The sequence below is a fragment of the Orcinus orca genome, chromosome 19 (genome assembly GCF_937001465.1).
Source record: "Orcinus orca chromosome 19, mOrcOrc1.1, whole genome shotgun sequence".
Taxonomy (NCBI): Eukaryota; Metazoa; Chordata; class Mammalia; order Artiodactyla; family Delphinidae; genus Orcinus; species Orcinus orca.
In genome coordinates this window covers 45,729,582-45,753,109 of record NC_064577.1, presented here as the reverse complement: position 1 = coordinate 45,753,109, position 23,528 = coordinate 45,729,582, and the positions used below count along the sequence as shown (strand labels likewise).

The following is a 23,528-nucleotide window of genomic DNA, read 5'->3' as shown; positions in this document are numbered from 1 at the left end:
ATTTCTCTCCTTGAATTCCAAGCCTCTAGAAGTTGGCCCCAGCCTATCTCTTACAGCCTTCTCTTCCACATCTCCTCTGCCCCAGGTGCGTTCCCTCTGTCTCTGTATGTGTGTGTGTGTGTGTGTCAGCCTTCCCAGGTTTGGGGATGCCTTCCCTCCCATTCCAACCTTGCATTTCAAACCCTCCCAGGCCCAGCTCAAAAGCACACACTCCTCCAGAAAACCTCCCTTGTCTCCCATTGGCATCCTCGTCCTCCCTTGCAGCTCTCTGGAGGCTTCCACTTACCTTGCTGGATAAGGAGGTCTTATTACTACCCTATTTCACAGATTGGGAAATGAGGTTTAGAGAAATGAGGTGACTTACTCAAAATCACACAGCCAGTGCTGCCTCGGGTGAGAGGCATTTTGGGGTTTATTTTATTCCCCTTCCTGACTCTGCACCCTCTGAGGGCAGAAGTTGTCCCAGAGCTCTCCCCAATGCAAGGCTGGCCCCAGGAGGTCTGCAGTAACCATTCACTGAATAGAATTGACTAGAGTGTCTGCAGTAGGCGCCAATCTCAGGATCTTCTTCCCTAAACAGGGTCCCTGTCCAGCCTCCTCTCCTCCAGGGTACCATACCATTCAGTCTCTCTGGTCAGAAGAACAGGAGTCATCCCTGCTCTTCACCTCCACACTCCCTCACCCAATCTAATCCCAATGCCTATAAATTCTGCCTCCCAAACCCCTCTTGAATCCACCCCCTTCTCTATCTTTATCCTCTTCCACCTGGTCCGGACTCTCCTCAGCTCTCACCTGGGCACCTGCAGTAGCCACTTTCCATCACAACCATCTTTCAGTACCTGCTCCCCTGAGTGACCATGATGACCTTTGACAAATGCAGACCTGATTGTGAGCCTCCCTGCTTCAGACCCTCTGTGGGGCCCAAAGCTGTAAGGACAAAGACGAAAACTCCTGATACGGCTTCCTTGGCCTGCCTGGCCTTTGCTTCCTGTGCTCCAGCCACACTGTCCTTCTCCGGATTTTGTTAGCATCTAGAACTCGCCATGCTCCCTCCTGCCTGAGATGCCTGACACTCAGAGCTCTGTGTTCCTTTCCTTCCTAACCTTTACAGTTGCAAGTACATGTTTATTTACATGACTTCATTCATGTCTGTCTCTACTAGACATAAGCTCCATGAGAACAGGCACTGAGTGCCCAGTGCCTAGCAAAGTGCCTGGCATATAAGGATGCTGAATGAATGATTCTGGATCCTTCCTGTGTCCAAGCCAGACTCTGTCCAAAGGGCTGCTCTGCCCAGAACTGGTGCAACTGAGCAAAGTGGGATCCACCCCTGCTCACCTTCCCATCCAGGAAACTCCAGAATCCCAGGTTTGCCCAGAGGAAGAACTGGTGGCTGATGTAGACGAGGAAAGACACCAGATATCTGTGGCTGAGGATTTCTTGTGGGAAGATGGGAGTGAGGTGAAGTCAGATTAGGATTTGGACAGGTGCCTCTGGCCCACACAGGCTGCCCCTTCATTCTTCTTTTTTTTTTTTTTTTTTTCAAATCCAAGGGTCAAAGAAACCTTTGCATCTAGCCCCTGAACACTTCAACCAGACAGCCGGTGGTGATGCAAGCCTTACCCCACCTTGATCCCCCCTCTCCTAGACTGCTGAAGCTCTCTCCTCTGGTGGAGTCCATGCACGCAGGAGATAGCCACCACCCCCCAGGAATGGATGGAGCACCAGAGATGCCAGAAGAGAATACGAGAGAAAAAAGAGGGAGGGAGAAGGAGTGTGTGGTGGAGGGGTGGGCCAATGGGACAGAGGCAGAGGAGAGGAAGAAAAGAACTAAGAAAAAGAAGAAACATATGTGAAGAGGAAAAAGGTTAAAAGGTGGGGGGAGATAAAGGAATAGAAAAAAGAAAAGAAGCAGGGGATGGGATAAAACGAGGGCAGAAGTGAACCAAGCCAGACAGGGGAAAATAACAATTCAATTGATTCACTCACTCAGCCTTTAACAAGAATTGACTCAGCCTTCAGACACTGCAAATGGGTCCAGTGATCTGATGATGACCTTGACAGGTCCCTGCCTGGGGAGCTCACACGTCAGCAGGAAAGATGGGCTTTGTGATCACAAGAGTGGACACTAGGACTGTGGCCCCCAAGCCTGACGACATCCCCATCCAGCACATTATTCTCAGTTGGGACCTGGCTGCAACCTGGTGGGGCTGGAGTGGGCCTGGGGAGTCCTAACGCCACCTAAGGACCATGCCCCATCCCTTCTCTCCCAGCTTGTCCCAGCTCCTTCCCTGGCTCCTCTGCCCCAGTTTCCCCCTCTTGGCCTGGGAGGTCCTGGAGAACGTGACGGGATCTGCAGGACTAGAAATGAAGCTTTCTCTTTAAGAGCACGGACTGAAGGTTCGCTCTAGAAGAAAACGAAGTGAAGACAGGGACTGGATGTGGACATTTGAGAAGAGGAAGATCGAAAACGTCACCCTGAAAAAGAGCTGCAGTGAGAGAAGCAGAGTCCCGTGAGAAAGAAAGAGGAGGGAGGCCAGGGGCAAAACGACAGACAAGGGTGGGGTGGGGGAATGTAAGAAAAGAAAGAAAAAGAGAAGGAAGGAGGGAGGGAGGATGAGGCATCTTACAAGCTCTCCTCCCCTTCGGAGCTAAACTCCTCCCCTGAGTTGTCTGCACTCTGACCCCATTTCCTGGCCTCCCACTCACTCCTCAGCCAGCTCCAGTCCAGGTTCCTCGTCCATCACTCCACCAAAACAGCTCACACTTAGGGCACCAATCACTGCCATGTTGCTTAATCCAGTGACCATTTTACTCCCTATCATACTAAGTCTCTCTGCAACATATAACTCTCCCTCCTTCTAGAACAATCTTCCCCCTGCATACATGACACCCGCAATCCTCTCCTCCTTGCCCTCCTACTTCTCCCACTCTTGTCCTATCTCCTGTGCAGGCTCCTCCTTCCCTTCCCAACCCTTAAACCCTGAGGGTCCTCAAGGCTCAGTTCTAGCCCTTCATATCTCCTCCCTCCATACTTTCTCAGGAGATAACTCCGTCCACACCATCACCCTATGGAGGCGGGGGTCCCACATTTGTCTCTCCTCTGGACTCCAGACTCAGACACCTAAGGGTTCCCTCCATGTGTCTGACTGGGTGTCTCATAGGCACCTAACACTCAACACGGACAAACTTAATTCATCATCTTCCCTCTAAACCTGGAAAGGATGAAGAGAGGAAGGGAAATCTCAGGCCAAAGGAGTTGGGTTGAGGCTGAGGCATTGAAAGCTGTGCCTGGAACCTAAGGACCAAAAGACCCAGAAAGTGCAAATGAAAAGGAAGAAGGGAGAACCCCCCACTCCTGGGGTCTGTCCCCAGCTCTGCCCGCAGGGGTCCTCATACCAACAGTGCAGGCTCCATGAATGGCGACATATGGACACCAAGTTCTTCACTGCAGCCTCACTCTTACACCCCCTCCCCTTCTCTGTCCTCAACCCCTCTCCCAGGGACCCTCTCTCTATCACCAGTCTGGGGCGGAAGAGCATTCTGAAGGGTCAGATCAGGGAAGGAGGGCCACGGAACCTCAGCAGGGGGACCAGAGAGCTGGAAAGGGCTGATCAAACTGCTCACCAGGTACACCAACACCTGGGCTGCCTCTTCTCTTTTACCCCACACCGTGCAGTCCAGACCGGGACTTGAGGGGCTCCGGGGGAGGGGGAGCTGGGGAGCACAGGCGCATTGAGGGAGGGCACTTGGGGAAATTTGGAGAAGGAGCGAACTCAGAGCTCAGCACTTTCTTCCTTCTGGTTTTCTTCTTGAGGAATTTTTTTTCCCTAAGTGCTGATGACTTTACCATTTCTTGGGGGTGGGGGGGAGGAGATTTTGGCTTTTGCTCCCCCCACTCCAAATGCCAGACAAAGTCTTACATTCCACAAGAAGCCAGAGCTTCAGAGTTTCCTAAAGATGAGGTGGCGTCTCCTCCCGCTCCGGCCTCAGCTCCTGCTCTCCTTCCTCCCCCCACAAGTCTCAAGCCCTCAGTTCTGGCCAAGGAGGCCCAGCCAGGCTGGGAGGAGACCCCAAGCACATTCTTCCTCTCACTGTCATGCTGCAGAAATTAAAGACACATCTTGGGGCTGGGCGCCCGCCAAGCGTTTCAAGTCGAAAAGTGGCAGAGGAGGCCCTGGGCCTCAGCTCTATGCCACGTGTAAAAGATGCTTGGAAACCTTCTGCCCACAACTCCTGGGACGGAGGTCTGCAACCGGACATTGGGGTGGTGGCTATCACACACCATACGCACAAAGCCCACCCCCCAATCCCAGGGGTCCCTAAACATTCTTCAGAACCACAGGCCCACGATGTAGCACGTCCCAATCCACGTCTCTGAGTCTTAATCTCCTTTAAGGTGGTCAAGTGAGCACGGCCTGAACAGGGAGCGTGTGGGGAGGGGGCTGTAGGTGGGAGTACTTCTGGCTGCAGAAACGCAGCAAGCAGGGAGGTGGGCAGGTCACAGCAACCCTCACCTCCAGCCTGTGACTCTCCACCCCAGACAGCCATTCCAAAGGGGTGACCGCGCTGAAGGGCAGGGCTCGCATCCCCCGTTAGGGAGGGGGCGCTCCTTGTCCCTGACCCACACTGGAGGGGGCAGGAACTACCATCTCAGCCCCTCAGTCCCCAGTCCTGCCCTGCAGTAGCTGGCACCAGCCGGGGGCAGATACTGGGCCGCAAGTTGCTGCCACATGGTGGGGATAATTGATGAAGGCCTGTCCCTCCATTGCTGTCTCCAGCCCTGCCTCTCTGGAAACTCTATATTTTCCCTTTAATTATAGCCCCTGCAGTCTCCCTCTGCTGCCCCACCCGCACGGCTCATCCTGGCTGCCCACGGCCAGCCGGCCAGCCGACGTGGCTCCCTCCCCTTCTGTTCTCTTGGTCTTTTTTTTTCCTTTGCCTTCGTTGCACAAAAGCAGCTGGGGGAGGGCGTGGAGAGGGGCAGGGGGAGGCAATGGAATCTTGGATGGTTTGGGGGAGGCGGGACTCCCCACTTCCACGTTTGCAGCTCTGGAGTGGTGGGGGTGGGGAGCTGCACAGGAGGGACTGGAGTCGATGGGGCTCCGCAAAGGGATCCTCACTGCCTTCTCTTGGGTCCACGTATTTTGGCAGGATCAGCCGCCCGGATAGATTGGGGTTGGGGTCGGGCGCTGTCAGGAGGCTGGGACCTAGAGAAGGGAGGACACTGGCTTCTGGAGGCATCTCCTCCAAATATAGCCTGTTGTTCTTGGGGTCCCCACTGCCTTTCAGGGTGTAGATGATTGTCTCCTGGTTCCAGGGACAAAGAGCAATGCCCTGGGTTTTCAGGAAAGAGGTGAGGCGGTGGGAAACATCCTCTAGAATAAGGTCACTCACCTGCAACCCCATTTCATACCCCCAAGGCAAGTCTCCCCCAGACACCCAAATTCTCCCGTATGTCCCCAACGCTGAGTCCAGGTGCAGACAGAGACAGAGCTTTCTGCAGCCCCCAGAAGGAGAACCCTCGCTCTGGTCAAGTGCTCTCCAGCACAGTTCTCTCCAGTTTGGCTGCGCCGGGTAGAAGGGTCTCTAACCAGGGCCTGGCCACTGGCCATGACAGACCCTAACACAAGACCCTTTTCTAAGTCGCCGGTGACCACAGCCCTCCGCATGCAAACTTACTCCCCCCAGCGTGGAAGAGTTTTAGCGATTTCTCACCACAACCCTGCTGCCCCATCACTCAACACCAAAGCTTCCTTCTGGAGAGACCGCGTAGTCAAATTTCTCAGCCAGTGCCTCAGCCTTCCCGCCCCATCTCTCTCAATCATGCTGAGGTTTGGGGAGAGCATTGTACTTCATCCCGGAGCCTCAGGCATGGCAGAAGAATTAACATCCTGAAATAAAAAACCTCTTGCTAGCACCCATCCCCACATATCTGATCCTTAATGTCTACAAATGAGTCCTTAACCTGTTCCCCAAATATTCCTAAGTTCCATACCCCAGCCACACCAGAAGACACCCCTAAACAGGCACATCTTTTTTCTGGGTTCTCCTGCTTTAGAGGGGTGCCCAGCTGGCCTCTTCATACCCATCCCCTAGCTCTTGCCAACGATGTCAGGAGGGTGAACGAGGCATGGCCAGCAGAACTCTCTCCCAATCACCCCCAATCCTTCCATCTTTGAAAGGTTCCCAAACCAGCTCCCCAATTCCAGTTCCACCCCCCAGGTCGGGGGTCCCAGGAAGAAAGCCGAAGAGGTGCCCCTACCCACTCTTTAGCCCACACTATATTGAGGACCTAGCCGCATCCCAGCGGCATCATCTCTGGCCCTGGCTGGGCTGGGGGGCTGGGGAGGCAGAGCTGCGAAGGGGGGAGATGTGCGGTGGACTCGCTTCCCTTCCCTTCCCTCCTCCTCCCCCTCTCCGTTCTCACTCCCAAATTGGGGGCCGGGCCAGACAACTCTGATTGGCTGGGGGACGGGCAGCCGGCTCCCCCTCTCCCAGGGGCAGGGTTCCTCCCCGCTCTCCATCAGGATGGTATAAAAGGGGCCCGGGCCGGTGGTCGGAGCAGACGGGAGTTTCTCCTCGGGGTCGGAGCAGGAGGCACGCGGAGTGTGAGGCCACGCATGAGCGGACGCTAACCCCCACCCCAGCCGCAAAGAGTCTACATGTCTAGGGTCTAGACATGTTCAGCTTTGTGGACCTCCGGCTCCTGCTCCTCTTAGCGGCCACCGCCCTCCTGACGCACGGCCAAGAGGAGGGCCAAGAAGAAGGCCAAGAAGAAGACAGTAAGTCCCACACTTTTGGGAGTCTAGGGCTGTTTGGTATCTTGCCCTGCGTTTGGTCCCAGGGGTCCGCAACTTAAACTGAGACTCGGGATGCTCCGGAGGCTCAGGAATGGAAGGAAGATGGTGAGGGCTTGTCCTCGGCGCCCTGGGATAGAAGGGACCGCACTCTGGGTCAGGGTGTAGATGAACGCCCCCCAGGAGTGAGAAGGGAGGATGCTGCACGGCGCGAGTTGGCACAGGAGGAGTTCTGAGCGCGCACTGTGAAGTACTGCGGGGAAAATGGGGTCTGGACGCCGGGTGGGGGGAAAGTACGTCGAAGATGGGATGGGGGCGCCGAGTTGGGAATTTGGAGCCCAAGCTATGAGTGATCAGAAAGGCTATGAGATGATTCATAAGGAAAGATTGTTTACCCTCTCTGCAGGCTAGACAATGTTCCTGGGGCCGCGGAGGTGCTGGGCGGAGCGGGGGAGGGGGCGCGGAGCGTGGGCGGGTTGAAGGAAGAGATTCGTCGGCGCGGACTTGGTCAGGCAGAGTCCTTGCGCCCTCTGCTGATCTACACTGGGCAGTGCGCCTCCTTATCCAGCGCTTCCCCGCGCAGGAGCCGGAGCGGGAAGACCGGGATTGTTGCCCGGTGTGGACCCCACCTCTAGACCTGGAAAATAAAGTTGGAGATAGGGTAGCCCCGTCTCTAGAAGTAGCCAGTCGGGGGAAATTGCTTAGTGTCGCCCGCCACCTAGTGGCCGTCTCGGTAGACGATCCGCGGTGGGCGTGGTTAACTAACTTCATTTACTATTTGCGGACTTTCTGGTTCTTTGGCTAAGGAGTGACCCAGAGGCACTGGCTGGCTTTGGGAAACGGGGGGTGTCACTGAGAGAGGCCTTTTGAGATGTCTGGGCGCCGGAGGTTAGGGCATATCCTACTTTTACGGTACGCTTCAAGTCTCTGGGCGGAATCCCACGCCAATCAGCCCCTCCCCCATCCTCCTAGCCCCGCCCACGCCATCCCACCTGCCCCGGGAATGGGGCGGGATCCGGGCTAGACCTCTTGTCTCTCCTGCCGTCCCCTCCTTCTGTCTCCACCCAAACCACGCCCCACAAGCCTGCCCTCTGGTTGGGGAGCTTCTCTTCCCACTCCTCCACCCCCCACTCTCCCACCGAATGGCTTTTTATTTCATTTGGCTTCAGCGCAAATGGTCTGGGGTTGGAGTTGGAAGCAACCCTGGCCTAAAACTTTGTTTAAATTCCTGGGAACTGGAAAGAGTTATAGCTTCCCTGGCCAGGCGCCGCGGCCCTGTCACTGGCGCTGATGAGGAGCAGATGAGCGTTTAAGGATTTGGGGAAAGGAAAAACAAAAACACAAAAAAAGGAGAGGCGGGAAAGGGAAAATCTAAATGTGCCTCTAAGACCGAGGGGAAGGGACGGTGGGGTTGGGGTACCTGGAGCCCCGAGGTGGGGGACTCGCGCGCTGCTGACAGCCCCCCATCTCCCCCTCTTGCCCCAGTCCCACCAGTCACCTGCGTACAGAACGGCCTCAGGTACCATGACCGAGACGTGTGGAAACCCGTGCCCTGCCAGATCTGTGTCTGCGACAACGGCAACGTGTTGTGCGATGACGTGATCTGCGACGAAATCAAGAACTGTCCCAACGCCAAAGTCCCCGCGGGCGAGTGCTGCCCCGTCTGCCCGGAAGGCGAGGGTATAGCTCGGGGCCTGGGCCGGGACGGGGGCGGGGGCTCTCCCTTGCCCAGCGCAGGGGAGGCGTCTGTTGCCGGAAGCACCTGGAGCAAACCTTGCCTCTAAGCCGAGTCTCTTCCCGCCCCCCCTCTAGCGTCACCCACGGACCAAGAAACCACCGGAGTCGAGGTAATCCTCTGCCCTCGACTTTCGCCACCCCGCCCAAGACTCTTCACGGTTCTCTTTCTCTAACCCCGCTTCTCTTGTTTCTTCTGCCCCAACCCCATAGGGACCCAAAGGAGACACTGGCCCCCGAGGCCCAAGGGTAAGCGGTGCCCTCTCCCGGCTGTTGGGGCTGGAGGTGGGCGTGGCTCCTGGCCTGCGCTCACCCGGCCCGCCCTCTCCCGCTGCAGGGACCCGCTGGCCCCCCTGGCCGAGATGGCATTCCTGGACAACCTGGACTTCCCGGACCCCCCGGACCCCCAGGACCTCCCGGACCCCCTGGCCTCGGAGGAGTAAGTGGAGAGTCGAGGCGTTCGTGGAAGGCCTTATGTCACCTCGCCCCCACCCCCCCACCGCGGGGTTTTTAGTTTGTTGGGGTTGGTTTGTTTTGGCAGATGGCATACTTCATAGTATGAAATAACTTCAAACTTACAGGAAGAAAAGGAGAGAAAAGTTGCAAAAATAATGCAAAGAACTGTCACATATCCACGATTTTTCACATTTGCTTTATCAGTTTCTGTGTATAAATATAATCATCTGGGTTTTTTTTTTTTTTTTCTAAACCATTTGAGAGTAAGTTGCTGGTATTATGTCCCTTGGCTCCTGAATACTTTAGCCTGTATTTTCTGAGAGCAAGAACATTCTCTTAACATGAGCGTTGCACAATGACTACATTTTGGAAATTTAACATTGATACAGTACTATTTATTATCTACTATGCAGTCCATATTCAAACTTCACCAATATTCCCAATAATGGTCTTTATAGCTTTTTTGTTGTTGTTCCTGTTCCAGGATCCAAGCCAGGATCATGAATTGCATTTAATTGTCATGTCTCTAGTTTCCTTTCACCTGGAACATTCCTCAGACTTTCTTTGTCTTTTATGACACTGAAATTCTCTGAAGAGGCCCGTTGTTCTGTAGACTGTCCCTTAAATTGGGTTTGTTGGATATGTCTCCATGATTACATTCCAGTGGTACGTCTTGGGCAGGGCTATGCCACAGGTCATGTTGTTGTCCTGCATAGCGTGTCACATCAGGAGGCACGTGATATCAGTTTTTCCCATTACTGGTGATATCTTCTGCCTTTCAACTCACTGCCCTGACCCTGCTTTCTCATGTACTCTCTCTTCTAGAACTTTGCTCCCCAGATGTCTTACGGCTATGATGAGAAATCAACAGGAATTTCTGTGCCTGGCCCCATGGTGAGTCACCAGCGAGGGATGTGGAGGACAGAAGAAGAGCAGATGAGGATCCAGACAGGATAGGCCAGGGAAGGGATATGGGGTGGCATAGATAACTTAGGAGCTCAAGAAGACCTTTGGGACCTCAGAATCCAGAGAGGATGCCAGGCGACTGGGTGGTCTGAATGGGAACCATGGGAGATAACCTTTCCTACAGAGGCTTCATTATGGCCTCCCTTTCTTTTTCTTCTGTAGGGTCCTTCTGGTCCTCGTGGTCTCCCTGGCCCCCCTGGCACACCTGTGAGTATCCAGGCTGTCTACACCGCTTTGGGCTCTGGGCTTTTGGAAAGAGGACTGGCATGAGGGCAGGGAAGGTGCTCAGAGATCTCTTGGTGAGATGGGGGACGGGTTGGCAGGGACCTACTCTTCTAACCCTACCCCTCTCTCCCTGTCTGCCAGGGTCCCCAAGGTTTCCAAGGCCCCCCTGGTGAGCCTGGCGAGCCTGGAGCCTCAGTAAGTGCTCCCCAACTTGTACCCTCTATGCAAATACACACTCCCTCTACAAATACATGGGTTCTCCTATCGATGGACCACCATCTGGGGTCTTTCTTACCTCCTTCTTCCAATCCTAGCCTTCCCCTTCTTTTTTCCTTATCCTGGCCATTCTAACATCCTCTCTTCCTGTCTCCTCTAGGGTCCCATGGGTCCCCGTGGTCCCCCTGGCCCCCCTGGCAAGAACGGAGATGATGTAAGTAGCCCTGGTAAAGAGATACCATCTGACCCCCACCACCTCTCCATGTGTTAGGTCCCTGTAATCTCTACCCCAGTGCCCCCACCACCTTTGGGGGTGATACCCAGAGAAAGGAGGGCATGTTCTCCTTGATTCATGGGACTGCCCTTGAACAAGGAGCCTCCTGGGATGTTTCCCCATCTTCCTAACAGAGGTGGCTGTCCCTCCCCTCACCCCAGTCACCTTAAAGCAGTCCCCAACCCCATCCCCTGATGTGAATGGCTTCCCACAGGCTTAACCACTCTGGGTACCTCAGCTTCTCACTCCACGTGGTGAGATTAAGATGCTGGTGACAGAAATAAACAGAAATTCCTTTGGAGGGACGCAAAATTCAAGCAAGGGTTGCGTGGTAGATTTAAACTGAGATAAGGTTCTGGGCCCCTAAGCCTGACCCTCAACAACTCCAGGAAGACCCAGGCCTTCCATACTTTTCCAACTCAGGGGGCACGGGCACGATGGCCTTTTCTCTTTCTCTCAGGGTGAAGCTGGAAAGCCTGGTCGTCCTGGTGAGCGCGGGCCTCCTGGACCTCAGGTGAGCAGGAGGATGGCGTGGCTGCCTCCAGGCTTTGCTGCATTTGGGCTTCATTTGGGAGCTGTGTCCACAGGGGTGTCTTCTAACAGCCCTGCCTTTGTCCTTTTCTTTTCTCTCCAGGGGGCCCGGGGATTGCCCGGGACAGCTGGCCTTCCTGGAATGAAGGGACACAGAGTGAGTCACCTTTGTGTCATCTAAGTTCCCAAAGTCCCAGTATCGCATTCCAGCCCTTTCCCCAAAGGATCCTGGTGTGCGTCGTGGTGGGTGGCAGCTATATAAGTTCCAAGGGATAGAGAGTAGACATCAAAGAGAACTTCCGTCCATTGGGAAGGAAATCCCAATAAAGGGATGGAGTGAGATCTTGGGCCAGTTGGGATTTAGTCTAGCTCAGACACAGGGAGATAGCTATGATGACCTCCTGAGGTTCCTCCTGAGGTCTGGGTGGCTGTCAAGGTTGTCCACAGTCTCCACAAGGTCTCACGTTGGCCCTCTTCCTATCTTAGGGTTTCAGTGGTTTGGATGGTGCCAAGGGAGATGCTGGTCCTGCTGGTCCCAAGGTAAGAAGCTGTATGACTGTCATGGTCCTCCACCTCCCCTGCAGTCCCACCATGAATGAATTTCTAACTCTATTCTCTGCTCTGTAGGGTGAGCCTGGTAGCCCTGGTGAAAATGGAGCTCCTGGTCAGATGGTGAGTGTGTCCAGTTGTAGAAGGAAGAGAGGGAACAGGACGTAAGGGCGAGATGGGGGCTTGGGGAGAGGGGTGTGTCTGCTGTCTCACTTGGCTTCTCTTGGTTTTGTTGTCAGGGCCCCCGTGGTCTGCCTGGTGAGAGAGGTCGCCCTGGAGCCCCTGGCCCTGCTGTAAGTACTCCTGGCCCCTTGGGGGACTCCAGGTTCTGGAAGAGGTTCCCCAGGAGCTAAAGGGACTGAGGTGAGCAGTGCTCCGTGAATGTAACTGGGGCTTTCCCCTCTCTCCTGCAGGGTGCTCGTGGAAATGATGGTGCTACTGGTGCTGCTGGACCCCCTGTGAGTACAGCCCTTAGACCTCAGTGCCTGGGATTGCAGAGGGGTCTCAGTGTCAGCTCTTGGGTCTGATACCAGGGGCAGGACTGAACCCCAGGGCCTCTTCTGTCCCAGGGTGTGACTTGCGGCTGCCATCTTCCTTCTCACTAACATCTCCCTTTCATTCACAGGGTTCCACTGGCCCCGCTGGTCCTCCTGGTTTCCCTGGTGCTGTTGGTGCTAAGGTGAGACCCCCCACCCTCCAATGAGCAGGGTTCCCACAGGCCAAGGGGTGGGCATCTCCCTGCTCCCCAAACCAGAGGGACCCAGAATCAAGAGAGAAGCCCAGTCCCCAACACCTTTGTCCTGGGGTCCCCTTCTCTGATCTTGGAGTCCTGACTCTTGGTCTCCTGTCATGGCCCTTCACCCCCTGCCATCCAGCCATGAGGTTGGACTCCCAGGGTGGCTCCTGACAGGTTCTTTCTTCCAATCCAGGGTGAAGCTGGTCCCCAAGGATCCCGAGGCTCTGAAGGTCCCCAAGGTGTGCGTGGCGAGCCCGGCCCCCCTGGCCCTGCTGGTGCCACTGGCCCTGCTGTAAGTGTCACCTCCTCAGTACCCCCGTGCCTGTCCCTAACTCAGAGTCCTTGCCTGTCACTCACCCACCTCTCTCTGTGTCACAGGGAAACCCTGGTACTGATGGACAGCCTGGTGCTAAAGGTGCCAATGTAAGTATCCTGCAGGTTTCAGAGCCGCCCCTGGTGCCCACCTTCCGCCCACCCTGTGCCCTCCACTCCTGGGCTTAACTTGTTCTGCCTCCCGCAGGGTGCTCCTGGTATTGCTGGTGCTCCTGGCTTCCCGGGTGCCCGAGGCCCCTCTGGACCCCAGGGTCCCAGCGGCCCCCCTGGTCCCAAGGGTAACAGCGTAAGTACTGCTCTCTCTCTTCTGCCCCACCCCATGAGCTGGCTCCCGTGGCCCTTGTCTGGGAAGCATGAAGATCCAGGCCAGCTGAGCATCCCCACTTTTCACTCATCTTCCTCTCCTCCCACTCAGGGTGAACCTGGTGCTCCTGGCAACAAAGGAGACACTGGCGCCAAGGGAGAGCCCGTAAGTCCCCCAGCAGCCCCTTGGGGGAGGTCCAAGGAGGAATGGGAGCCCCTGGTCCTGGACACCCAGCCTCAAGCCTGCTCTGGAGCTGGTACCAGGACAGCCCCTCACCACAGGCTGCCCCCTCCTCTCTGCTGTCTCCAGGGCCCCACTGGTATTCAAGGTCCCCCTGGCCCTGCTGGGGAAGAAGGAAAGCGAGGAGCCCGAGGTGAACCCGGACCTGCTGGCCTGCCTGGACCCCCTGGCGAGCGTGTAAGCGCCCCCTTCTCAGCCCCAGAGCCGGCCTGGTGCCCACTGTCTGAGCTCACTGACCTCCTCTCCTCCCACAGGGTGGACCCGGTAGCCGCGGTTTCCCTGGCGCAGATGGTCTTGCTGGTCCCAAGGTAACCTCTCTTCAGGGGTGGGAGGCTAACCCTGCCGCTCCCTGGACATTACCTTCCTCTCCCAGATGTAGTCAACCGTCTCCCACTCCCACCGCCCAGTCATTAGTGCCCACACTGGGGCTGCAGACCTCTCTCTTCACACGTAGCCTCACCTTGACCTTCCTACCACCACCATTGCCTCTCAAAGCACCACCCACAGCCCAGGAGGAAGAAGAGGCCAGCCCATGATAAAGAGACCCTAATTATTGCTGTGACTCCCCCCACCAGGGTCCCGCTGGCGAACGTGGTGCTCCTGGCCCTGCTGGCCCCAAAGGTTCTCCCGGTGAAGCTGGTCGCCCCGGTGAAGCTGGTCTGCCTGGTGCCAAGGTGAGACCCCAGCCCAGCCCTCTGCCTGGCTTGGCCCATGACCCTGCCCATCCTATGAGGGTTCTGGAGCAGGACCACAGATCCACCTTCTAGAATGTCCTCCGCCCCAGCCTCCACTCTCCTTCTCCCCGTCTTCCACCACCCTTATCCCCCACCCCACTCACACCTCTCTGCTCCCCCTAGGGTCTGACTGGAAGCCCTGGCAGCCCTGGTCCTGATGGCAAAACTGGCCCCCCTGTAAGTATCACTCCCCCAGGCCCACATCAGTCTCCTGACCTCTCACCCTCTGTCCTCACCTCCACTTTTGTACCTTCCATCCTCAGGGTCCTGCTGGTCAAGATGGCCGCCCCGGACCCCCAGGCCCTCCTGGTAGCCGTGGTCAGGCCGGTGTGATGGGTTTCCCTGGGCCTAAAGGTGCTGCTGTGAGTACTCAGTGAGGCGTATCACAGGGACAGACACACTTGGGGCGAGGGTGGGGGTGGGGGGAAGAGTCCTTGCTCTGGGGCCACCTCTGCCACTGACTTGCTGTGTGGCCTCAAGCCACTCATTGCCCCTCTCTGGGCCTCAGTCTCCCTATTCCATAAAATGAGAGACCTCTCCTGGCTTTACTACCATTGCTCTATCCCTGGAAATAAGTATCGTTGGCCCCCAAACACACACACACGCACACGCACACGCACACGCACACGGGGATAGGATGGGCCTTTTACATGATAGTTAGCCCCAAATCTTGGTGGGTTCTTTGAGGTTCAAAAGAAGATATCAGAAGAGATGAGAGCCATTTGCAGCTCAGGTCACCAAAGGCATACAATGGGGAGAAGAAAGGGAAGAGGGTGGAGAGAGGGGCCTAAGGGGCGGGTCGTCTGGGAGGAGAGGGCTCAGGGAGAGGCCAAGAGATGGAGCAGTGGAAGCCAGCAAAGGCCTTCCTCAGGGGCCAGAGCTGATTGACAGATTCAAAAGGTCCTTAAAAATGCCACTCAAAGTAAACGGGAGGGACCCAGGAGGCCCCGGTTCCCCACTTCAGCTCCCTCAACCCTAACTCTGTCTCCCCACAGGGAGAGCCCGGCAAGGCTGGAGAACGAGGCGTTCCTGGACCCCCCGGCGCTGCTGTAAGTATCGCCTTTTGGTCCCTGTCCCCTCCCTGCCTCCGCCCACGTCACATCCCTACATCCTGCAGGAGGGATGCGGGAGGCTCCAGCCCATCCCCAGGGCGTCAGGACCCCCAGCCCCCAGGCCCCCTACCTGTGCTCTCCTCCTCAGCTGCCCGCCCACCTCACCACCCTGACCCCTTTTTCACTCTCTCCCCATAGGGTCCTGCTGGCAAAGACGGAGAAGCTGGAGCCCAGGGACCTCCCGGACCTGCTGTGAGTGTCCCTGACAGGGAGGCCTGGGGAGGGGGTGCTGTGGGGCAGGAAAGGGGAGATAGCCCCCGTCCCCCTTCTCCTGAGCTTTCCCATGACCGCAGCATTTCCTCCTTGCAGGGCCCTGCTGGTGAGAGAGGTGAACAAGGCCCTGCTGGCTCCCCCGGATTCCAGGTGAGGCCTCACGGCTGTCAGGGTGTTGGAAGAGGGGCATGAGCAACACCTCTTCCAGATTCTAATCCCTCGCTTCCCTCCCCCATTTCCCACCTACAGGGTCTCCCTGGCCCTTCTGGTCCTCCTGGTGAAGCAGGCAAACCCGGTGAACAGGTAAGAGGTAGTAGGCCGCTGAAGAGATGGGGAGTGCAGGGAATACAGAGGGAGAGTCCGGCCCCCTAGCTAATCAGACAACCATCAACTAGAGGGATCAAGGTTAGACTCGAGGAAGGACTTCCCATCATGAAGGGTGCTACACAGAGGGGAGCAAAGAGCTGCACCTCTGTGTGATAGGATCTGGAAGGAGCTGCATGGCTGCTGGCCTGGATGACTTCTTTTTAGAGCTGCTGGAGTACTCTGGCTTTCCCTCAACCCCAAGTCTAGGGAGGGTGACACGTTCACGAGGAGGAGTAGAGGGATAATCCCGGTTCAATGCTGAGAAGGGATTGGTCTCCAATCACAGACCCCAAGGGCTAGCCCCCAGGTGGACAAGAATGTTTTCTAGTTGGGAGGACCAAGGTGGGTTCTGCTCACTGTGTGTCCCTCCCTCCCGCTCAGGGTGCTCCTGGAGACATTGGTGCCCCCGGCCCCTCTGGAGCAAGAGTAAGTAGAGCCTCTTGCTCCTTCTGCCAACATGCCCCGTGCTTGGCCCCGTCTCTGCAGCCGCCTCATGGGCCCTGTCCTTTCCTTCTAGGGCGAGAGAGGTTTCCCCGGCGAGCGTGGTGTGCAAGGGCCCTCCGGTCCTGCAGGTCCCCGTGGGTCCAACGGTGCCCCTGGCAATGATGGTGCTAAGGTAAGGGCAGCACAGGGACCAGGTCTCACCCTTCCTGTGATGGGGGCTGCCTGGCTGTGACCAAAGCCGGCTGGATGTTGGGGAGGGATGGGGGGACAAGACTGGGGGGGTCCATGTGCAGCCTGAAGTTCTGGGCTGTGAACCTTTCCTCTTAGCTAGTACCTGTCTTTGGCCTCAGAACCAAGCCTGGGAGAAATTAAGAGGGGGCTCAAAGCTGTGACCCACTTCTGAGACTCCAATCTTCTTGGTTGTCATACAGGGCGATGCTGGTGCCCCTGGAGCCCCTGGTAACCAGGGTGCCCCTGGCCTTCAAGGAATGCCTGGTGAACGAGGTGCAGCAGGTCTCCCAGGCCCTAAGGGTGACAGAGTAAGTTGAACTCCCCCCTCCCTCGAACCCTGTGTGGTTCCCATCTCTCTCTGCTTCAGATCCCTCAGCATCTCTCCTTCTACTCCTTTGGGTCTTCCCCTGTTCTCCTTAATCCTCCTTCTTCTCTGGCCTCTTGGCTGACGAATCCTTACCTATAGTCCAGGCCCTACCCTTCCCATGTGTTACCATGGCAACAAGAGGTGGGAGGGGGGCTCCTGGACGAGGAATCCCTCTACACAAAACAGGAGCTTCTTAATCTAAGTTCCCCGGAATCCCCACACAGACACCTTTCCCCTGAAAGATCTTGAGTCCTTGGCACAGGTGGGGGCAGGGCAGACACAAACTGAGGAGGGGTCCCAGACACAAGCAAGATGCCATAGGTCACCTCCTTGCCCCACACTGGAAGTCTCAGGCTTTCCTGTGTCTTTAGGGCGATGCTGGTCCCAAAGGTGCTGATGGTGCTCCTGGCAAAGATGGCGTCCGTGGTCTGACTGGTCCCATTGGTCCTCCTGGCCCCGCTGGTGCCCCTGGTGACAAGGTGAGACGGCTGCCTCCCCACCTTCTTCCCTAACACACAGCTTCCCCAGCAAGCCTGGGCACAGCTCTGCAGGGGGAGGCAGCTCCTGCCATGCTAAGCTGGTGATCCAAAGGTGGGGGGCCAGGAGGGAGGAGCACTCTCCTGGGTTCTCCGCCAGGAGTATTCAGCATGGGCCCCTGACCCTGCACCTCTTGTGCCTCCCTCTCAGGGTGAAACTGGTCCTAGCGGCCCTGCTGGTCCCACTGGAGCTCGTGGTGCCCCCGTAAGTACAGAAGAGCCAGTCAAGGCTCCATACTCCAGCCTTCTCTCCCTTCGTGCCGCCCCTGGCCCTCTTTCTGGCCCTCCTCCACCTTGGCTCCCACCTGCTCTGGTCCCTGTGGAGTTCTCCTCAGGCCCTCCTTCCCCACCCTCCAGTCCGTCCCATCCCACCTTCCCCCAGATCAGGGCATCTCTCCATTTGCCTCCTTTTCTTCTAGGGAGACCGTGGTGAGCCTGGTCCCCCCGGCCCTGCTGGCTTCGCTGGCCCCCCTGTGAGTACCAAGATCCCTTTCATCTTCCATCTCCAGCTAGGCCCTGGGGCCTTGAGTGACTGGATGAGGAGAGAGGCATTGGCCTGATTCAGAGAAGGAGGGTGGAGGGGGAATTGTCTCCCATTCAAGCATCTTCCTGCCTGGAGTTGCTGTCCTTCCTCAGCTGACTTCCTAGGCTCACCTTCCACTCACCATACTCCCTCCTCCCCCAGGGTGCTGATGGCCAACCTGGTGCTAAAGGCGAACCTGGTGATGCTGGTGCTAAAGGCGATGCTGGTGCCCCTGGCAGTGCTGGACCCACTGGACCTCCCGGCCCCATTGTGAGTATCTCGCCGTCTAGGCCCCGAGCTGCCGGCAGGCTGGATCCAGGACCGGCCCAGCCGTGACGCCTCTGTGCTCTCCTACAGGGTAACGTTGGTGCTCCCGGACCCAAAGGTGCTCGTGGCAGCGCTGGTCCCCCTGTGAGTACCTCACTCTGATTCTCTACTGAGGCTCTCCCCAGCCCGCGTTTGGAGGTGGGGCGGCTGGGCCAGGTGAGGGGCTGTCCTCCCTCTGATTGCTTCTTTGTCCTTTTCTCCAGGGTGCTACTGGTTTCCCTGGTGCTGCTGGCCGAGTTGGTCCCCCTGGGCCCTCTGTAAGTGTCTGTGGTGGAGACTCCACCGGTCTGGGAGGGTATGGGGCACAGGCCATCAGGAGCACGGTGGGCCCGACTATGGCTTCCGCAATGCTCCGGAATCCGATGGATTCTGATGGCCCCAATTCTCCCCAACCAGGGAAATGCTGGACCCCCTGGACCTTCTGGTCCTGCTGGCAAAGAAGGCAGCAAAGGCCCCCGCGGTGAGACCGGCCCCGCTGGGCGTGCTGGGGAAGTCGGTCCCCCCGGTCCCCCTGGCCCCGCTGGTGAGAAAGGAGCCCCTGGTGCTGATGGACCTGCTGTAAGTGCACTACGCTCCAGACGGGTCCAGAGTGGGGGCAGCGTCCCTGGCCACTGGAAGTCACCTCACCCCCACCCGTCCCCCACAGGGCTCTCCCGGCTCTCCCGGACCTCAGGGCATCGCTGGACAGCGTGGCGTGGTCGGCCTGCCCGGTCAGCGAGGAGAAAGAGGCTTCCCTGGTCTTCCTGGCCCCTCTGTGAGTGCCCCCTCACCTTGCGGATCCAGACGAGAACAGTTGCAGGACTTGGAGGGCGCAGGGTGGGGGTGTTGGGGTCAGCGGGGACAGAGGAGGCGGGTCCTAAGGTCCTCTCCCACCCCATCCCTGGCCTGACCCTTTCTTCTCCCTCAGGGTGAACCCGGCAAACAAGGTCCTTCTGGAGCAAGTGGTGAACGTGGCCCCCCTGGTCCCATGGGCCCCCCCGGATTGGCTGGACCCCCTGGCGAGTCTGGACGTGAGGTAAGCGGTTGCCGGCCCCACGCCAGTGCCGTCGGTGTGGCCGTCTCGGCCTTGGCCTGAGCCTCCCTCCCCTTGGCTGCCGTTCACCTTCCCCCACTCTCTGCAGGGAGCCCCTGGTGCCGAAGGATCCCCTGGCCGAGACGGTTCTCCAGGCCCCAAGGTAAGACGGCTGCCCCCTGGGGCCACAGCCCCACCTGCCGCTCCGCCTGGCCCTCTCAGCTGGGGCTGACCTGGATTCCCCTCCTCCCCCCCCATTCCCCTCTCAGGGTGACCGTGGTGAGACCGGCCCTGCTGGACCCCCTGGTGCTCCTGGTTCCCCTGGTGCCCCCGGCCCCGTCGGCCCTGCTGGCAAGAGCGGCGATCGTGGCGAGACGGTAAGTAGCTGGGCTCTGGCTTTACCGTTTCTGCTCAGGCCAGGGACTCTCCAGGCCTGCCGAGGGGTCTGCAGATGGACACCTGACTTCACCTAAGCAGGGGAGACGAGGAGGCCTTGCAAGGTGTCTGGGCCCCTGGCCTCCCTGGAAACACTGAGCCACAGCTCAGCCTTGAGGCCCCTCCTCCCGACAGTCCCGCTTCCCCCGAGGAATGGGGTTTGTTCCCAGGTGCTCGCCCCAGCTTACGTGAGGCCTGAATTTACATGAAGATGCACCTGGGGTCAGGAGAGAACGGTTATGGTGGGAAAAGATGAGAGGAAAGAGGGATTTGGCCTGGGGGGGTCTCACCTGCAGCTCAGGCCGTGCCAGCCCTCAGCTGGGCTCTCCCTGACCAGGATCTAATGCTCTCTTTGCTCTCCCCAGGGTCCTGCTGGTCCTGCTGGTCCCATTGGCCCCGCTGGTGCCCGCGGCCCCACCGTAAGTGCCCTGCTCTGGCCCTTGTGTGCTCAGAACCCTTGTCCAGATGTGGACTGCACCCCCTCAGTGCTAACAGAACTTCCACCTGACAGCCTGTCCCCATCTCTCTTCTAGGGACCCCAAGGCCCCCGTGGTGACAAGGGTGAGACAGGCGAACAGGGCGACAGAGGCATTAAGGGTCACCGTGGCTTCTCTGGTCTCCAGGGTCCCCCTGGCCCTCCCGTGAGTATGCCCAGCCCCTCCCCAGCGCCCACCTGCCATCTTGTCTTCTTTTATCATCTCCCCAAGTCCTGCTGTGTGATGGGGGAGGACACTTTGCCTCGGTTTCCCTCTCTGGACCATCCTTCTCCTCCCTAGTGGGGACCGGGGTCTGAAGACTAATGGATATTTCCAAGTAGCCTCTGAGAGAGTGAGGGGTGCGCAACGAGGGATCGTGGGAGGGGTCTCAGCCTATGGACACCCTGGGGCTAGACTTCCAGAATAACAAGGTGGCTGGCAGGGGGGCGGTTGCTGGCCACATTTGACCTACACTCGGCCTAAACTGTCTTCGCATCTCTCCTTCAGGGCTCTCCTGGTGAGCAAGGTCCCTCCGGAGCTTCTGGTCCTGCTGGTCCCCGCGTGAGTTGTGTCTTCTATTTATCTGCTCTTCCTGGGTCCCTCGCCTCTCTGGAGAAGGGTCTGGGGCAGGGGATGAAAGAAGGGAAGGGAGTTCTGGACCACCTTACGCAGCCCTCGCCTCCCCCTCCCCACTGCTTCCTCCCACAAAATTTCCTGGCCCAGCTGTGGGAGTGAGCCGTAATGAGGCCGAGGAATCAGAGCCCAGGCAGAGTGGGCTGTGGGCTTCTCTGCCAGAGCTGCGGTGGGCCCGTGCTTTCTGGCAGGCTTTCTCCAACCAGCTTCCTCCCTGCAGGGTCCCCCTGGCTCCGCTGGTACTCCTGGCAAAGATGGACTCAACGGTCTCCCAGGCCCCATCGGTCCCCCTGGTCCTCGTGGTCGCACTGGTGATGCTGGTCCTGCTGTATGTGGTCCCCCACCTTGTCTGCCCCTGGCCCTCCAGCCCCGAAAGCACTGAACCCCGGTAATCCCCCCTCTCCTCCCTCTCTGCGCAGGGTCCCCCCGGCCCTCCCGGACCCCCTGGTCCCCCTGGTCCTCCCAGCGGTGGTTATGACTTCAGCTTCCTGCCCCAGCCACCTCAAGAGAAGGCTCAGGATGGTGGCCGCTACTATCGGGCCGATGATGCCAACGTGGTCCGTGACCGTGACCTCGAGGTGGACACCACTCTCAAGAGCCTGAGCCAGCAGATCGAGAACATCCGGAGCCCTGAAGGCAGCCGCAAGAACCCTGCCCGCACCTGCCGTGACCTCAAGATGTGCCACTCCGACTGGAAGAGCGGTAAGGGCTGGCCCGGCTGTGCCTCCTCCCGCCGTGGCGGGGCTGAGCCCTGAGGCGCCCACATCCCGCACCTCCCCTGACGCCATCGCACCCTGTCGCACTGCAGGAGAATACTGGATTGACCCCAACCAGGGCTGCAACCTGGATGCCATCAAGGTCTTCTGCAACATGGAGACAGGTGAGACCTGCGTGTATCCCACTCAGCCCAGCGTGGCCCAGAAGAACTGGTACATCAGCAAGAACTCCAAGGACAAGAGGCACGTCTGGTACGGCGAGAGCATGACCGGCGGATTCCAGGTGCGTGAGCTCGATCCCGTAGCCGCTCTTAGGAGATGGGCTGGCCCAGGGCTCAGAAGGGCCTGAGGGTAGGTCCTGGGTGGACCAGACCTCTGCTAAGTGTGATCAGCTGGGAGGCAGGAGACCTGGGTCCTTGATACGGGGTCAAACACAGGGTGCCTGGGGGCAAGGGGTGCCACCTCTGGACGTAAGGTTCTCTAGGATGCTCTCAGGGGACTCCAGGGAGGGAGGCCAGGACCGGAGGCTCCAACACAGCCACTCATCTTCGCTCTTCCACTCCCACAGTTCGAGTACGGCGGCCAGGGCTCCGATCCTGCCGATGTGGCCATCCAGCTGACTTTCCTGCGCCTGATGTCCACTGAGGCCTCCCAGAACATCACCTACCACTGCAAGAACAGCGTGGCCTATATGGACCAGCAGACCGGCAACCTCAAGAAGGCTCTGCTCCTCCAGGGCTCCAACGAGATTGAGATCCGGGCCGAGGGCAACAGCCGCTTCACCTACAGTGTCACCTACGACGGCTGCACGGTGAGTCCAGCGGGGCCCCCGCTCTGCGCTTTGGCTTTCCGGGCAGGCTCAGTCCCCCCACCCCCTCACTGCCACTTGGTGACACCCCTCTCCCATTGTCTCCCTTTCACCCCAGAGTCACACCGGAGCCTGGGGCAAGACAGTGATCGAATACAAAACCACCAAGACCTCCCGCTTGCCCATCATCGATGTGGCCCCCTTGGACGTTGGCGCCCCAGACCAGGAATTCGGCATCGACGTTGGCCCTGTCTGCTTCCTGTAAACTCCCTCCACCCCAACCTGGCTCCCTCCCACCCAACCCACTTGCCCCTGACTCTGGAAACAAAGAACCCAAACTGAACCCCCCAAAAAGCCAAAAAAACGGGAGACAATTTCACATGGACTTTGGAAAATATTTTTTTCCTTTGCATTCATCTCGCAAACTTAGTTTTTATCTTTGACCAACTGAATATGACCAAAAACCAAAACTGCATTCAACCTTACCAAAAAAAAAAAAAAAAGAATAAATAAATAACTTTTTAAAAAAGGAAGCTTGGTCCACTTGCTTGAAGACCCATGTGGGGGTAAGTCCTTTTCTGCCCGTTGGGCTTATGACACCCCAACGCTGCCCTTTCTGCTCCTTTCTCCATGCCTTCTTGGGGCCTCCCCTCCACTGCTCCCCGAATCTAAGTCTCCCCAAAAGACGCAGGAAACAATGCATTGTCTGCCCAGCAACCAAAGGCAATGTTGAAACACCCAAGTGGCCCCCACACTCCCAGCCTACTCCCTTCACCCAGAACCCCCGAGCCCTGGGGGAACCCGGAGTTCTCAGACTGCCAAAGAAGCCTTACCATCTGGCATCCCTGTTGGCCCAGCAACATACCCCTCTTTGTTTTTGAGGGGGAGCATGCCAGGGGCACCACTGGCCCTTCACCACCGGGTTTGGAGAAAAGTCAGGAGGGGCCAAGACAGAGCAGAAACGTCGGATTTGAGAAACATGCCAATCCCCCTGTGCTACCCAGCTGGGTGGGAGAGACTGCTCTGTTCCTTGTGTAATTGTGTTGCTGAAAGACTACCTCGTTCTCGTCTTTGGTCTTTGTGTGTCACCGGGGCAACTGCGTGGGGGGCAGGATGGGGGCAGGGTGGAAGGGGCTCCCCGTTTTATATCAAAGGTGCTACATCTCTGTGATGGGGTGGGGTGGGGAGGGAATTACTGGTGCTATGGAAGTGGAAACGCACCCCCCCCCTT

General features: G+C 57.8%; 1 protein-coding gene across 1 annotated transcript; it reads left to right on the top strand.

The window, feature by feature from the left end:
• The first annotated feature begins 6,551 nt into the window (after positions 1–6,551).
• On the top strand, positions 6,552–22,601 carry COL1A1 (collagen type I alpha 1 chain). Its single transcript, XM_004282622.3, has 51 exons — positions 6,552–6,785; positions 8,286–8,480; positions 8,613–8,647; positions 8,748–8,783; positions 8,872–8,973; positions 9,816–9,884; positions 10,119–10,163; positions 10,323–10,376; positions 10,558–10,611; positions 11,132–11,185; positions 11,306–11,359; positions 11,689–11,742; positions 11,830–11,874; positions 11,991–12,044; positions 12,165–12,209; positions 12,377–12,430; positions 12,681–12,779; positions 12,866–12,910; positions 13,008–13,106; positions 13,236–13,289; positions 13,434–13,541; positions 13,619–13,672; positions 13,940–14,038; positions 14,222–14,275; positions 14,362–14,460; positions 15,094–15,147; positions 15,349–15,402; positions 15,520–15,573; positions 15,673–15,726; positions 16,171–16,215; positions 16,307–16,405; positions 16,665–16,772; positions 17,203–17,310; positions 17,519–17,572; positions 17,787–17,840; positions 18,053–18,160; positions 18,248–18,301; positions 18,421–18,474; positions 18,614–18,775; positions 18,864–18,971; positions 19,125–19,232; positions 19,339–19,392; positions 19,499–19,606; positions 20,030–20,083; positions 20,198–20,305; positions 20,648–20,701; positions 20,994–21,101; positions 21,193–21,475; positions 21,582–21,772; positions 22,058–22,300; positions 22,416–22,601. The coding sequence occupies exons 1-51, from the start codon at positions 6,683–6,685 to the stop codon at positions 22,560–22,562; spliced, it is 4,392 nt and encodes a 1,463-aa protein (XP_004282670.1). The 5' UTR covers positions 6,552–6,682; the 3' UTR covers positions 22,563–22,601.
• Positions 22,602–23,528: the final 927 nt, after the last annotated feature.

Bases quoted from the DNA above. Each gene is read 5' to 3' on its own strand.
- COL1A1 (XM_004282622.3), top strand. From the start codon at position 6,683: ATGTTCAGCTTTGTGGACCTCCGGCTCCTGCTCCTCTTAGCGGCCACC. The intron at 18,302-18,420 runs GTGAGTACCTCA...CCTTTTCTCCAG, and splicing joins GTGGCAGCGCTGGTCCCCCT to GGTGCTACTGGTTTCCCTGG. The intron at 20,306-20,647 runs GTGAGTATGCCC...TCTCTCCTTCAG, and splicing joins AGGGTCCCCCTGGCCCTCCC to GGCTCTCCTGGTGAGCAAGG.